The following is a 14,574-nucleotide window of genomic DNA, read 5'->3' as shown; positions in this document are numbered from 1 at the left end:
CCAATACATTATCACCACATACTGGCTTTGCTTGAATTTGCCAGTGTTGTTCTGGACATTTAAAAATATATATATTTCAAAATGTGAGGTAGTGTATATGATCACACCGGTAATAGCTCCATTGTTGTATTACTTGTGAGGCACAGCTGAGTGAGCTACATTTAAATAATTAGCTTTTTATTTTACTGGGCTTATGGTGCCTGCATCTGATGGTCAGTCTCAGCGGAGGGAGAGAGCAGCAGACTGAGGGTCAGTCTCAGCGGAGGGAGAGAGCAGCAGACTGAGGGTCAGTCTCAGTGGAGGGAGAGAGCAGCAGACTGAGGGTCAGTCTCAGCGGAGGGAGAGAGCAGCAGACTGAGGGTCAGTCTCAGCGGAGGGAGAGAGCAGCAGACTGAGGGTCAGTCTCAGCGGAGGGAGAGAGCAGCAGACTGAGGGTCAGTCTCAGCGGAGGGAGAGAGCAGCAGACTGAGGGTCAGTCTCAGCAGAGGGAGAGAGCAGCAGACTGAGGGTCAGTCTCAGCGGAGGGAGAGAGCAGCAGACTGAGGGTCAGTCTCAGCGGAGGGAGAGAGCAGCAGACTGAGGGTCAGGAGGGAGAGAGCAGCAGACTGAGGGTCGTCTCAGCGGAGGGAGAGAGCAGCAGACTGAGGGTCAGTCTCAGCGGAGGGAGAGAGCAGCAGACTGAGGGTCAGTCTCAGCGGAGGGAGAGAGCAGCAGACTGAGGGTCAGTCTCAGCGGAGGGAGAGAGCAGCAGACTGAGGGTCAGTCTCATCAGAGGGAGAGAGCAGCAGACTGAGGGTCAGTCTCATCAGAGGGAGACAGCAGCAGACTGAGGGTCTGTCTCAGCGGAGGGAGAGAGCAGCAGACTGAGGGTCAGTCTCAGCGGAGGGAGAGAGCAGCAGACTGAGGGTGTCTCAGAGGAGGGAGAGAGCAGCAGACTGAGGGTCAGTCTCAGCGGAGGGAGAGAGCAGCAGACTGAGGGTCAGTCTCAGCGGAGGGAGAGAGCAGCAGACTGAGGGTCAGTCTCAGCGGAGGGAGAGAGCAGCAGACTGAGGGTCAGTCTCAGCGGAGGGAGAGAGCAGCAGACTGAGGGTGTCTCAGAGGAGGGAGAGTCTCAGCGGAGGGGAGAGCAGCAGCTGAGGGTCAGCAGACTGAGGGTCAGTCTCAGCGGAGGGGAGAGAGCAGCAGACTGAGGGTCAGTCTCAGCGGAGGGAGAGAGCAGCAGACTGAGGGTCAGTCTCAGCGGAGGGAGAGAGCAGCAGACTGAGGGTCAGTCTCAGCGGAGGGAGAGAGCAGCAGACTGGAGGTCAGTCTCAGCGGAGGAGAGAGCAGCAGACTGAGGGTCAGTCTCAGCGGAGGGAGAGAGCAGCAGACTGAGGGTCAGTCTCAGCGGAGGGAGAGAGCAGCAGACTGAGGGTCAGTCTTAGCGGAGGGAGAGAGCAGCAGACTGAGGGTCAGTCTCAGCGGAGGGAGAGAGCAGCAGACTGAGGGTCCGTTTCTCAACATTCCTCCGCTCTCCATTTCCTCCACTGACACTGACCAAAAAGAGACATTGTTTTCCAGCTGATGGCAAAACTCGAGTCGCACCACAATATTTCTGCCTCATGCACAAATTAATGTTGTTACTCATATGAACAGAGAAAGTGAAATATTCCTTGATATTAAAAACAACCCAAGCCACTAATTATAATAAAAAACAACCCAAGCCACTAATAATAATAAAAAACAACCCAAGCCTATAGATACACTTCCCTCCTCATTCATTACTGCTGCACTGCTTGTTGAAGCGCTGAGTAGAAATAGGAAGAACGCGCATTTTATGGGTTATAAAAGTGTTGAATTCAGTGTGTTGACAGTGCTGAGTAAGAACTTCAACTCATTCATAAAAACATCAGCTCTTTACTGTGTTCGTTGACAGTCTCTCTATAGTCCTTGTTTTAAACGTTTTGAAATCTCACAGTATCAATTTTGACGTAGCTTTCTATAATGCATCCTAAAATGCTGTGCAGACTCGGTCATCTGAGCAATCTGATTGGCCAGCAGTGGTATAGTGCACTTGATTTCCTCTCCAGGCCCACCAGGAAGGTAGAGTTTGTACCTTCAGACACATGAAATGACAACGGTTTGCCAACCCGGCGCGCAGGGCAGCTGAATTGGCTGCACCTACCACCAACAGCCCGAGACTAATAAAATAAAATAGGATCACAAGGCTTTATTGTTTGTTTTTTTACAGAAATGTTTGGCGATTGACTAGAAATGCCTTGGAGATCGAGAAGTCGATCGCGATCGACTGGTTGGTGACCACTGGGATAAGGCAACCGACTGTAGACGAAATTCGAGGAGTGAAGTCTGGGGAATTGCATCTGCGAAAGCCGAAAGTTGGACACTAATGTGGTTTTCCAACAGCAAGGCTCAGATCAACATGGCAGTGTTGCCATTATTTAAAAAGGTTTTCTTTATAATATTGAAATAAACATGTATCTAACCCCCATAGCACACACTCATCAACTGAAATCATCGTATAATATTATGTGTGTATATTGTACAGTCAATTAGTGAGAGAGAACCTAAAATGTCCAATTTATTTGTATACTGTAAAACTTAAATTACACACAGCCTCAAATAGCCACCTGTCCCTTTTAATAGCCAGCAGGGCAACTTAACACATTAGAGCAAATGTCTAAATCAATTGCTTACTAGTTCACCATAAATGTTTTGAGGTGTAATGTTTGATTTGTTACATTAACTAAATTAATTACATTAACTAAATCAGTAAGGACTTTTGCCCTCTTGTGGCGAAAGTAAGAACTGCCGAAAATGCACAGTCAAAGATGATAATTATTCTGTCAAGGACATTTTATTTTTTTTATTTAAAAAAAGAGGCAATTTAAGACAAAAGAAACGTGACAAATTGTGTCAATTATAACACATTAGTGCAGGATATTAAGATTGATTAAAATGATGGAAGTGAACGCTGGAATTAAACAATTAACTATGCAAATATACAAAAACAGTGTGCCTGGTTCAAATAAGCACCTGTTGTGTTCAGTAATTTAAGCAAATAAACACCCGGGCTATTAATTTAAGTTTTATGGTATATCACCTGTACACACAACTTGTTAAATAGGTTCCTGTTTCAATCATGTCATCCAAATGATTGGTTGACCTAAGCAGGCGATGGTTGCATGAAGTTGGTGAAGAACAACTGCAAAAACTTGCAGTCAAAACTTCATAGGCACAAGTCAGACAATTTGTACACCCAGAATGCAACAGACTTTGGTCACCGACTTGACAAATGTGATCTGCTCGAACGCGCCCCCTTTCTCCGCACATAGGCGTTCCGGAGCGCATCACATGATTTGAGTCTTGTGACAATCCAGACAGAAAGGGAAAACGAGTTCCGAGTTTACAACTGTTTTTTTGTGTGCTCTAGAGTGATTGGAGAGGTTCTTTTGACAAAAAATGACATAATGAGGTGATAAGATGGCGATATTTTAGACATTTCCCTCTTTTTTAAATAAGCATCCTCCCTTTAGACTGAGCAGTCCGCGAGTGTTTCGGGTGGTGCAGTCAGGGACAAAGTTGGCACATGGAGAGAGGCGATAACTTAAATTTTTGCGCGTCGTGTTTTCTTCGTTTTTTTTTACCCATCAGTGCCTGCAAAAGTGGTATGACTCGAGGCAACACCGACTAAGTAAATCCAATTTGTGTGGGAAGAAGAGGGCCAGCCAAGGCAAAGAAAGAGAAAGATAACTTGAGGACGCAACAGATATGGACAGCAAACCTCTTCTCCAAGACCGTCCTCCCGCTTATGCTAACGTCGTCCCGGGGGCGTATGAATATGGCCAGCAGCACAATTATGGAGCAATCCCTGCCCCAACCCCTGCACCCCCGGGCTTTCAACAGCCGCCGCCATATCAGTACCCCACTGGCCCAGGCAAGTAGATCACATTGTAGGGTTGTTACCTAACGTCCAAAGCCAGCTCCTGAACTATGACGTCGTTACGCGCCGATGTGCTGGAACCGCCATAACGTAACTTTTTTATTTTAAGTTGCATGAACTTGCTGACATTTATAGAGTAGCTTCCACACTGTAGACTGTAATACCAATACACATTTGGGTGGATGCTTATATTTATCATATTTCACACATGTACAAGTGTGTATTCGAGTTGTCTATGCTCTGTACAGGGTACTGGGTTCGTTATTTAACTAGTGGCAAATACTGTATAATCCCTTGCCTCTCTTGGCTGACTGAAAAGGAAACTGACTCACGACTTCCCCTTGTAGTTCAGATCTAGCCTAATTCAACATCAAACTCCTCTGCTCTTGTCCTACCACAGGGTTCCAAGAAGGCCCCAGTGCACAGATGGGCCCAGCCATAGCCCAGCAGCCCTACCCTGGTACATACACCATCATCCAGCCCTCCGTGGTGGTGGTGGGGGGCTGCCCAGCCTGCAGGTGAGACACCAGCCCCCAACAACACACACATAGTGGGGAAGCAAACTGTATGTTGGGAGGGGCACAGAATTCAGTACAACAGTATCGTATCTATGGAGGGGGCACATAATTCAGTACAACAGTATCGTATCTATGGAGGGGGCACAGAATTCAGTACAACAGTATCGTATCTATGGAGGGGGCACAGAATTCAGTACAACAGTATCGTATCTATGGAGGGGGCACAGAATTCAGTACAACAGTATCGTATCTATGGAGGGGGCACAGAATTCAGTACAACAGTATCGTATCTATGGAGGGGGCACAGAATTCAGTACAACAGTATCGTATCTATGGAGGGGGCACAGAATTCAGTACAACAGTATTGTATCTATGGAGGGGGCACAGAATTCAGTACAACAGTATTGTATCTATGGAGGGGCACAGAATTCAGTACAACAGTATCGTATCTATGGAGGGGGCACAGAATTCAGTACAACAGTATCGTATCTATGGAGGGGGCACAGAATTCAGTACAACAGTATCGTATCTATGGAGGGGGCACAGAATTCAGTACAACAGTATCGTATCTATGGAGGGGGCACAGAATTCAGTACAACAGTATCGTATCTATGGAGGGGGCACAGAATTCAGTACAACAGTATCGTATCTATGGAGGGGGCACAGAATTCAGTACAACAGTATTGTATCTATGGAGGGGGCACAGAATTCAGTACAACAGTATTGTATCTATGGAGGGGGAACTGTCTGCATTTCTGGCAGCCTTCAATTCAGTCTTATTGTTTTATTATATTTTAGTAAAGTAACCTTTGACTGCTCAGTTCAAATCCCATTTTATAGGTCACATACACATTTAACAGATGTTATTGTGGGTGTAATGAAATGCTGGTCTTCCAAGCTACAACAGTAGCTAACAATTCACAACAATACACACATCTCAAAGTAATATAATGGAATGAAGAAATCTCTAAATATTAAGAGGAGTTGGTTGACATCACAGGATGCACAACATGTGATGTCACCAGGTTATGTGATGTCACCAGGTTATGTGATGTCACCAGGTTATGTGATGTCACCAGGTTATGTTAGTCTTATCTTTTTGAGAGAGAAAAAACATAGAAACCTGCTGTTCTCACATATGTTGACATGCTGGAGATGATGAATGAGTTTGGAAAGTGAAATGTTCCATTAAGCTGTTGTCACAGAGCTGAACTCTCTGAAAGCCACAGGGGGGGGGGGGTAATGCTATAACAAGCGTGTAACTAAGGTGATTTAGAAGGAAGAACATTGTTTGAAACCTTGAGATGAACCACAGTTGAAGGAGGAACCAGATTTGTAGTCGGTGCATGTTACAAATACAATTTGATCTGATTTGGGAGAAGGTGTAGGGGTCTGCCAAACCAAGACCAATCAGAAGGCTGATCTGCCAGCAAGGAAAGCATTTTCACTGTCAATCAATAGTGTTCCTGTGGTGAACATGTGGTTTCCATGTGTTAAATGACTGTTGTCTTCTGCTCCATCTGTGTCTAAAGGGTGTTCCACAGCATAGCTACATGTGAGCCTCATGGTAACAGTATGGCAGGCAGGCAGGCAGGCAGGCCTAGCACACGCTAAAGCTGCTGCTGGAGGGTAAAGCTTCATTTCGAGAGTGACCGCAGTGGTTTCAATTTGTCTGATACAACATCCTCTGTGTCCGCTGCTTGGAACACAGACATGTGACAGGAGAGAGGAAGTTGATTGACTGTATGATGCTCTTGAAGGTCAAACGTTATCATGAGTCAACATGGTCTTGTATGAAAAATGGTCAGGGTTGTGTTCTTTAGGTCATACAATGGAAAACGTTTGTCCTAATAAACATTTAAATGTTTTGCAACGGAAAAGGAGTGTTTCTTATTGGACAAGTCAAGGTAGTCCGTTCCTGTTTGTCTGTTTTATTCAGTTTGGTGCCGAATGAACATGACCCGGCAGCTGTAGTGTCCGTCTTGTGTTGATTTAGTTAAAAAAAAAATCACATTTAGTGTTTTTAAAATGAACATAATAGTCTAATTGATGATAGAATACACTAATGGCACGTTTACATTGAGACTTTAAACCAGTGTTTGGTGTAAATACAGGCTTGTTTTCACTTCTGAGGCCTGGACCACAAAGTCAAATAATAGAGCCTGATTTCTAGGAGTGTTAGATTGACGGTAGAGGGAGACTGCTTGTTTTAGTTTGTCACCACTAGATTGACGGTAGAGGGAGATGGCTTGTTTTAGTTTGTCACCACTAGATTGACGGTAGAGGGGGCTTGTTTTAGTTTGTCACCACTAGATTGACGGTAGAGGGGCTTGTTTTAGTTTGTCACCACTAGATTGACGGTAGAGAGGGCTTGTTTTAGTTTGTCACCACTAGATTGACGGTAGAGGGGCTTGTTTTAGTTTGTCACCACTAGATTGACGGTAGAGGGGCTTGTTTTAGTTTGTCACCACTAGATTGACGGTAGAGGGGCTTGTTTTAGTTTGTCACCAATAGATTGACGGTAGAGGGGCTTGTTTTAGTTTGTCACCACTAGATTGACGGTAGAGGGAGACGGCTTGTTTTAGTTTGTCACCACTAGATTGACGGTAGAGGGGGGCTTGTTTTAGTTTGTCACCACTAGATTGACGGTAGAGGGAGGGCTTGTTTTAGTTTGTCACCACTAGATTGACGGTAGTAGAGGAGGGGCTTGTTTTAGTTTGTCACCACTAGATTGACGGTAGAGGGAGGCTTGTTTTAGTTTGTCACCACTAGATTGACGGTAGAGGGGCTTGTTTTAGTTTGTCACCACTAGGCTTGTTTTAGTTTGTCACCACTAGATTGCGGTAGAGGGGGCTTGTTTTAGTTTGTCACCACTAGATTTGACGAGAGGGGCTTGTTTTAGTTTGTCACCACTAGATTGACGGTAGAGGGAGACGGCTTGTTTTAGTTTGTCACCACTAGATTGACGGTAGAGGGAGGGCTTGTTTTAGTTTGTCACCACTAGATTGACGGTAGAGGGGCTTGTTTTAGTTTGTCACCACTAGATTGACGGTAGAGGGGGCTTGTTTTAGTTTGTCACCACTAGATTGACGGTAGAGGGGCTTGTTTTAGTTTGTCACCACTAGATTGACGGTAGAGGGGCTTGTTTTAGTTTGTCACCACTAGATTGACGGTAGAGGGAGACGGCTTGTTTTAGTTTGTCACCACTAGATTGACGGTAGAGGGAGAGGGCTTGTTTTAGTTTGTCACCACTAGATTGACGGTAGAGGGGCTTGTTTTAGTTTGTCACCACTAGATTGACGGTAGAGGGAGGCTTGTTTTAGTTTGTCACCACTAGATTGACGGTAGAGGGAGACGGCTTGTTTTAGTTTGTCACCACTAGATTGACGGTAGAGGGAGACGGCTTGTTTTAGTTTGTCACCACTAGATTGACGGTAGAGGGGCTTGTTTTAGTTTGTCACCACTAGATTGACGGTAGAGGGAGACGGCTTGTTTTAGTTTGTCACCACTAGATTGACGGTAGAGGGGCTTGTTTTAGTTTGTCACCACTAGATTGACGGTAGAGGGAGGGCTTGTTTTAGTTTGTCACCACTAGATTGACGGTAGAGGGGCTTGTTTTAGTTTGTCACCACTAGATTGACAGTAGAGGGGCTTGTTTTAGTTTGTCACCACTAGATTGACGGTAGAGCGAGGGGGCTTGTTTTAGTTTGTCACCACTAGATTGACAGTAGAGGGGGCTTGTTTTAGTTTGTCACCACTAGATTGACGGAGAGGCTTGGCTTGTTTTAGTTTGTCACCACTAGATTGACGGTAGAGGGGCTTGTTTTAGTTTGTCACCACTAGATTGACGGTAGAGGGGCTTGTTTTAGTTTGTCACCACTAGATTGACGGTAGAGGGAGATGGCTTGTTTTAGTTTGTCACCACTAGATTGACGGTAGAGGGAGACGGCTTGTTTTAGTTTGTCACCACTAGATTGACGGTAGAGGGAGATGGCTTGTTTTAGTTTGTCACCACTAGATTTGTAGAGGGAGATGGCTTGTTTTAGTTTGTCACCACTAGATTGACAGTAGGGAGGGGCTTGTTTTAGTTTGTCACCACTAGATTGACGGTAGAGGGGGGGCTTGTTTTAGTTTGTCACCACTAGATTGACAGAGCTGAGGGGCTTGTTTTAGTTTGTCACCACTAGATTGACAGTAGAGGGGCTTGTTTTAGTTTGTCACCACTAGATTGACGGTAGAGGGGCTTGTTTTAGTTTGTCACCACTAGATTGACGGTAGAGGGAGACTGCTTGTTTTAGTTTGTCACCACTAGATTGACGGTAGAGGGAGACTGCTTGGTTTAGTTTGTCACCACTAGATTGACGGTAGAGGGAGACGGCTTGTTTTAGTTTGTCACCACTAGATTGATGGTAGAGGGAGACGGCTTGTTTTAGTTTGTCACCACTAGATTGACGGTAGAGGGAGATGGCTTGTTTTAGTTTGTCACCACTAGATTGACGGTAGAGGGGCTTGTTTTAGTTTGTCACCACTAGATTGACGGTAGAGGGGCTTGTTTTAGTTTGTCACCACTAGATTGACGGTAGAGGGAGATGGCTTGTTTTAGTTTGTCACCACTAGATTGACGGTAGAGGGAGATGGCTTGTTTTAGTTTGTCACCACTAGATTGACGGTAGAGGGAGACGGCTTGTTTTAGTTTGTCACCACTAGATTGACGGTAGAGGGGATGGTTTTAGTTTGTCACCACTAGATTGACGGTAGAGGGGATGGTTTTAGTTTGTCACCACTAGATTGACGGTAGAGGGGATGGTTTTAGTTTGTCACCACTATTTGCATTGCCAGGTTCACTAAAGGGTTCTAATCCAGTTTGTGGCCTTGGCACTCTGATACTCAGCTGATAAGCAGTGGCAGGTGCAGGTGCAGGCAACACACACAGACAGACAGACACAGACAGACACAGACACAGCAGGCAAAACGTCAAAGTCCACACTACATTTGCGCTCCCCTGTTGTTGCTCACATATTTCTTAACTTAGGTTAAGGTTAGGGAAAGGGTTGAGGCTGGCTAAAATGCTCTCCTAACCTGCTGTAAAAAGTAACTTCTGGTTGCTGCACTCTCTCTAGTCACAATACTTATTGAAATACAGTGTTTGTCTGATTGGAACACACCATGATGTGGTTGTGATGGGCCAGTAGGTGTATAGTGTGGTTGTGATGGGCCAGTAGGTGTATAGTGTGGTTGTGATGGGCCAGTAGGTGTATAGTGTGGTTGTGATGGGCCAGTAGGTGTATAGTGTGGTTGTGATGGGCCAGTAGGTGTATAGTGTGATTGTGATGGGCCAGTCGGTGTATAGTGTGGTGTGATGGGCCAGTAGGTGTATAGTGTGGTTGTGATGGGCCAGTAGGTGTATAGTGTGGTTGTGATGGGCCAGTAGGTGTATAGTGTGGTTGTGATGGGCCAGTAGGTGTATAGTGTGGTTGTGATGGGCCAGTAGGTGTATAGTGTGGTTGTGATGGGCCAGTAGGTGTATAGTGTGGTTGTGATGGGCCAGTAGGTGTATAGTGTGGTTGTGATGGGCCAGTCAGTAGGTGTATAGTGTGATTGTGTGTATAGTGTGGTTGTGATGGGCCAGTGGGCCAGTAGGTGTATAGTGTGGTTGTGATGGGCCAGTAGTGTGGTGTATAGTGTGGTTGTGATGGGCCAGTAGGTGTATAGTGTGATTGTGATGGGCCAGTAGGTGTATAGTGTGGTTGTATGGGCCAGTGTATAGTGTGGTTGTGATGGGCCAGTAGGTGTATAGTGTGGTTGTGATGGGCCAGTCGGTGTATAGTGTGGTTGTGATGGGCCAGTCGGTGTATAGTGTGATTGTGATGGGCCAGTTGGTGTATAGTGTGATCACTACAGTTCAACATCTATATATATTTGGGTCTATATAATGTAGACTTCCTCTAAGGGGAGTTGACCGATGCATTGGACGTGATGCTAGTCAGCCAACACGTGGAGTCATAAGACCAGACAGTAGTTCCTGCTAGCTGTTAACCCCTGCAGCTCTGTTCCTTCTAGTAGCCACTCTGTTCAGGGGAACCCACAGTTAACTCTCTCCATGTGGTTCCCCAGGTCACACAGTGAGACCACATAACAGTGTTATGATTATGTTCACGGCTCCTGCATCTAATAGCACTGCATCTCCAACACGATTACCATGGGAACCTAGAAAGCCCAGAGTCACAATGACTGAAAGTATAGACTACTTATTATTCTCTCTCATTATTAGTTATTTGTCCTGTGGCGACTTGACACACAACAACAACAGAATGGTTCAATCACCAGAGCAGAGCATCACCAGAGCAGAGCATCACCAGAGCAGAGCATCACCAGAGCAGAGCATCACCAGAGCAGAGCATCACCAGAGCAGAGCATCACCAGAGCAGAGCATCACCAGAGCAGAGCATCACCAGAGCAGAGCATCACCAGAGCAGAGCATCACCAGAGCAGAGCATCACCAGAGGCCAACATTCTATCTCTTTAATATTTGCCTTCATCTTTTTAGAGTGGGCGTGCTGGAGGATGACTTCACCTGCCTGGGGATCATGTGTGCCGTCTTCTTCTTCCCCCTGGGGATCCTCTTCTGCCTGGCACTGCGCCAGAGGAGATGCCCCAACTGTGGCGCCACCTTCGGGTAGAAGGACCAACCTGTAGCTCGTCCTCTCAGCCCAGCTGGATCTTATAACTTTGTTGTTTATAACTGTTACACACTGAGAATGCCAGGTATTTTCTATACAACAATTAAGTAGTTGCCACAATGAACTTAATTGAGATATGATAGAGGTGCATGTGAAAACCTACATTTGTACATGGTAGAATATACTTTGGTAGTATTATCTAGTGAAGAAGCCTGATCTTTGTCCATCTACTGCTGGTGCCTTTTATTACGATACAGAGCAGAAAACAGACCGGGGCCATATTCCACAAAGCGTATCAGAAAATATCCTGGATCCTGTTTTAAGACAAAAAAAAAGCTCCCAGCTCCCAGTAGGTTTTATGAGGATAAGTTACTGCTCAGACAGACTCTGAGCCAGGAGAAAAATCACCTCAAAAGTTTCTCCGTTGGTAATCACCACAGTTTGAGGTACTGCATAAGAAGGATAGTGATGATGCTCATTGACATTGTTGCAAATGATGAGGAATAACCAATCAGGACGAGGCACTGACAGCTGTACAACACGCTTCAGACAACCACAGGGAATGTTGCAGTGGTCAAACGTGTGATATCATCTGCATGACACATCTCTGTCTACTTTTCATTTGGCCTGATATGTGGCTTTGCACATGTTTAGAATAATGTGGTGGGAATATTGCACTGAATCAGTTTGACAGTTAAAATATGAATGTTATGTCAGCACTCTTCTGTTCAACACATCTAAGGCATCAAGTCACTTGCCGATAATGTTGCATAAAGCGTTTCAAAAAGGTCTAGTTTTACCCAACACAAAGTTAATATAGGCTGTAGATGCCCAACCCATAGACACGGCTAGTTTTACCCAACACAAAGTTAATATAGGCTGTAGATGCCCAACCCATAGACACTGCTAGTTTTACCCAACACAAAGTTAATATAGGCTGTAGATGCCCAACCCATAGACACTGCTAGTTTTACCCAACACAAAGTTAATATAGGCTGTAGATGCCCAACCCATAGACACGGCTAGTTTTACCCAACACAAAGTTAATATAGGCTGTAGATGCCCAACCCATAGACACCCTAAATATCTCTTGACTAGTTGGGGGACTGTTATAACTAAAGAAGCTTCCTGCATAGCTTTTATTGTTACCCATAAGAGTAGGAGTAGATTGTCTCTTAGCACCTACGACCAAATGTTTTACTCTGAGATTCTTTGTGGATACGGCCCCAAGGCGCATATTCAACAAGTGCATCCGAGTAGGAGATCTAGGATCAGGTCCTCCCTGTCCATATAAACCTTGTGCATTATGATTTAAAAGCCAAACTGATCCTAGAGGCTCTTTGTGATTATAGGCCCAGAAAGGGATTGTGATCATTATGTGGCTCAATAACAAATCATTTACTTGATAGAATTCCTTTGTTTTGTCATGTTCAATCAAACGGAGGCACAAGTAGATTTTGTGCTCAATGTTAAATTCCAATTGCACCACACCTGGGAATTGTTCAGTTCTGCCACTTCTGAAGCACCTTCTGTTTCATGTAGTCACATTTTAGGATGAATGATGTATTTTTGAAAGGAGACTCATTACTTTGGGAAATGGTTGGTCACTGTACAGGTATAGGACTATAAGGAAATGACCCACGGAGCGAGAGCCTCTTTAAGCAACCCTTTTCAACCTCTGTTTTGAAGCCTTTGAGAATGCTGCCCCCACTCAGTCTGGGCCAGTGTTGCAGAGAATATCTTTTCCCAGCTCGACTCTGGCTGGGGGAGGGTTTTAAACGTAACACAGACATCAGCTGTCCCAAACTGAGACATGGAACATTTGTCATTGAGCTGTTGTCTGTTCTGGTTTCTTTTTATTCTGGGGCCATGTCATATTTTCACAGGTATGATTCTGATTGATGGCTGTTATAGAAGTCTGCAGACTTCAGCGTTTATTTGTTTCAGACTTTTTTTGCATAATACAAGTAGGTTGACGTGTGTAATGGATAATCTGGATAATCTGGAGCCATTTTAGTATTCTTCTCAGTGACAACTCAGCCTCCTGCAATCCTCCCAACAATAGACAATCAACCGAGAATGTCTCTATGTACCCATATGTCTCTCTACCACCAGTAGTGTCTCTATGTACCCATATGTCTCTCTACCACCAGTAGTGTCTCTGTCATGTAATAAAATGGGGTCATATATTGGGGGTATTTTACATGGATCTGCTTTGAAACACTACGCACGCCTTCATGATTGAGGTCCTTATTTTTTCTAAAAGAGTTATTGTAAATAAAGAACCATGAGTGCGGTACATGTCTTGGCTGATCTTTTAAACCTTTTCCTGGCCCGTATTCATAAAGCGTCTGGAAGTAGGAGTGCTGATCTAGGGTCAGGTCCCTCTTTCCATATAATCATATGGTCTAAACAGCTCAACTGACTCTAGATCAGTGCCCAATCACTGTGTAGAAGACAACCCTGTTCCTGTTCAATTCAACCCCAGTTGTAACTAACCGGATTCAGTTTCTCAACCAGTTAATTAGAATCAGAGCTGACATCCAGAGTTGAACATGAATGTGATCTCTGCAAAATCAGGGAAATAGCCTTTAAAAGGTGTATTCAGTGTGTGCCTTGGCTTGAAACCTGGCCTTTCTAGTCATGAAGTAACTGTTATTTTATTGGTTGTAACATTTATAATTCACCAATAACAATTTATCACGACAAAGAGTTGAAATAACGAGAAGAGAAGCAGAATATACTGAACAAAAATATAAATACAACATGCAACAATTTCAAAGATTTGACTGAATTCAAGTACATGTGAGGAAATCAGTCAATTTAAGTACATTCTTTAGGCCCTAAACTATGGATTTCACATGACTGGGAATACAGATATGCATCTGTTGGTCACAGATACTTTAAAAAGGGGAGGGGTGTGGATCAGAAAAGCAGTCAGTATCTGGTGGGACCAACATTTACCTCGTGCAGCGCAACATCTTCGCATAGAGTGGATCAGACTGTTGGTTGTAGCTTGTGAAATATTGTCCAACTTTTCAATGGCAATATTGGTGTGAACTGGAACATTCCGTTGCACATGTCGATCCAGCGCGTCCCAAACATGCTCAATCGGTGACATGTCTGGTGAGTATGCAGGCCATGGAAGAACTGGGACATTTTCAGCTTCTAGATATTGTGTACAGAACCTTGCAACATGGGGCTGTGCATTATCATGCTGGAACATGAGGTGATGGCGCCGGATGAATGGCACGACAATGGGCTTCGGGATTTCACCACGGGATCTCTGTGCATTAAAATTGGCATCGATAAAATGTAATTGTGTTAATTGTCCGTAGCTTATGCCTGCCCATAACATAACCCCACCGCCACCATGGGACACACTGTTCACAACACTGACATCAACAAACCACTCGCCTACACAATGCCTCTGCAG

The 14,574-nt window shown here is 44.8% G+C and overlaps 1 protein-coding gene across 1 annotated transcript; it reads left to right on the top strand.

The window, feature by feature from the left end:
- The first annotated feature begins 3,316 nt into the window (after positions 1-3,316).
- Positions 3,317-13,434, top strand: bri3 (brain protein I3). Its single transcript, XM_046305652.1, has 3 exons — positions 3,317-3,934; positions 4,341-4,458; positions 11,006-13,434. The coding sequence occupies exons 1-3, from the start codon at positions 3,769-3,771 to the stop codon at positions 11,136-11,138; spliced, it is 417 nt and encodes a 138-aa protein (XP_046161608.1). The 5' UTR covers positions 3,317-3,768; the 3' UTR covers positions 11,139-13,434.
- Positions 13,435-14,574: the final 1,140 nt, after the last annotated feature.

Source organism: Oncorhynchus gorbuscha, linkage group LG16 (genome assembly GCF_021184085.1).
Source record: "Oncorhynchus gorbuscha isolate QuinsamMale2020 ecotype Even-year linkage group LG16, OgorEven_v1.0, whole genome shotgun sequence".
Taxonomy (NCBI): Eukaryota; Metazoa; Chordata; class Actinopteri; order Salmoniformes; family Salmonidae; genus Oncorhynchus; species Oncorhynchus gorbuscha.
This window is presented reverse-complemented; position numbering and strand designations above follow the sequence as displayed.

Coding starts and splice junctions, on each gene's coding strand:
- bri3 (XM_046305652.1), top strand. CDS start 3,769: ATGGACAGCAAACCTCTTCTCCAAGACCGTCCTCCCGCTTATGCTAAC. Junction 3,935..4,340: donor TCAGTACCCCACTGGCCCAG/GCAAGTAGATCA, acceptor GTCCTACCACAG/GGTTCCAAGAAGGCCCCAGT. Junction 4,459..11,005: donor GGGGGCTGCCCAGCCTGCAG/GTGAGACACCAG, acceptor TCATCTTTTTAG/AGTGGGCGTGCTGGAGGATG.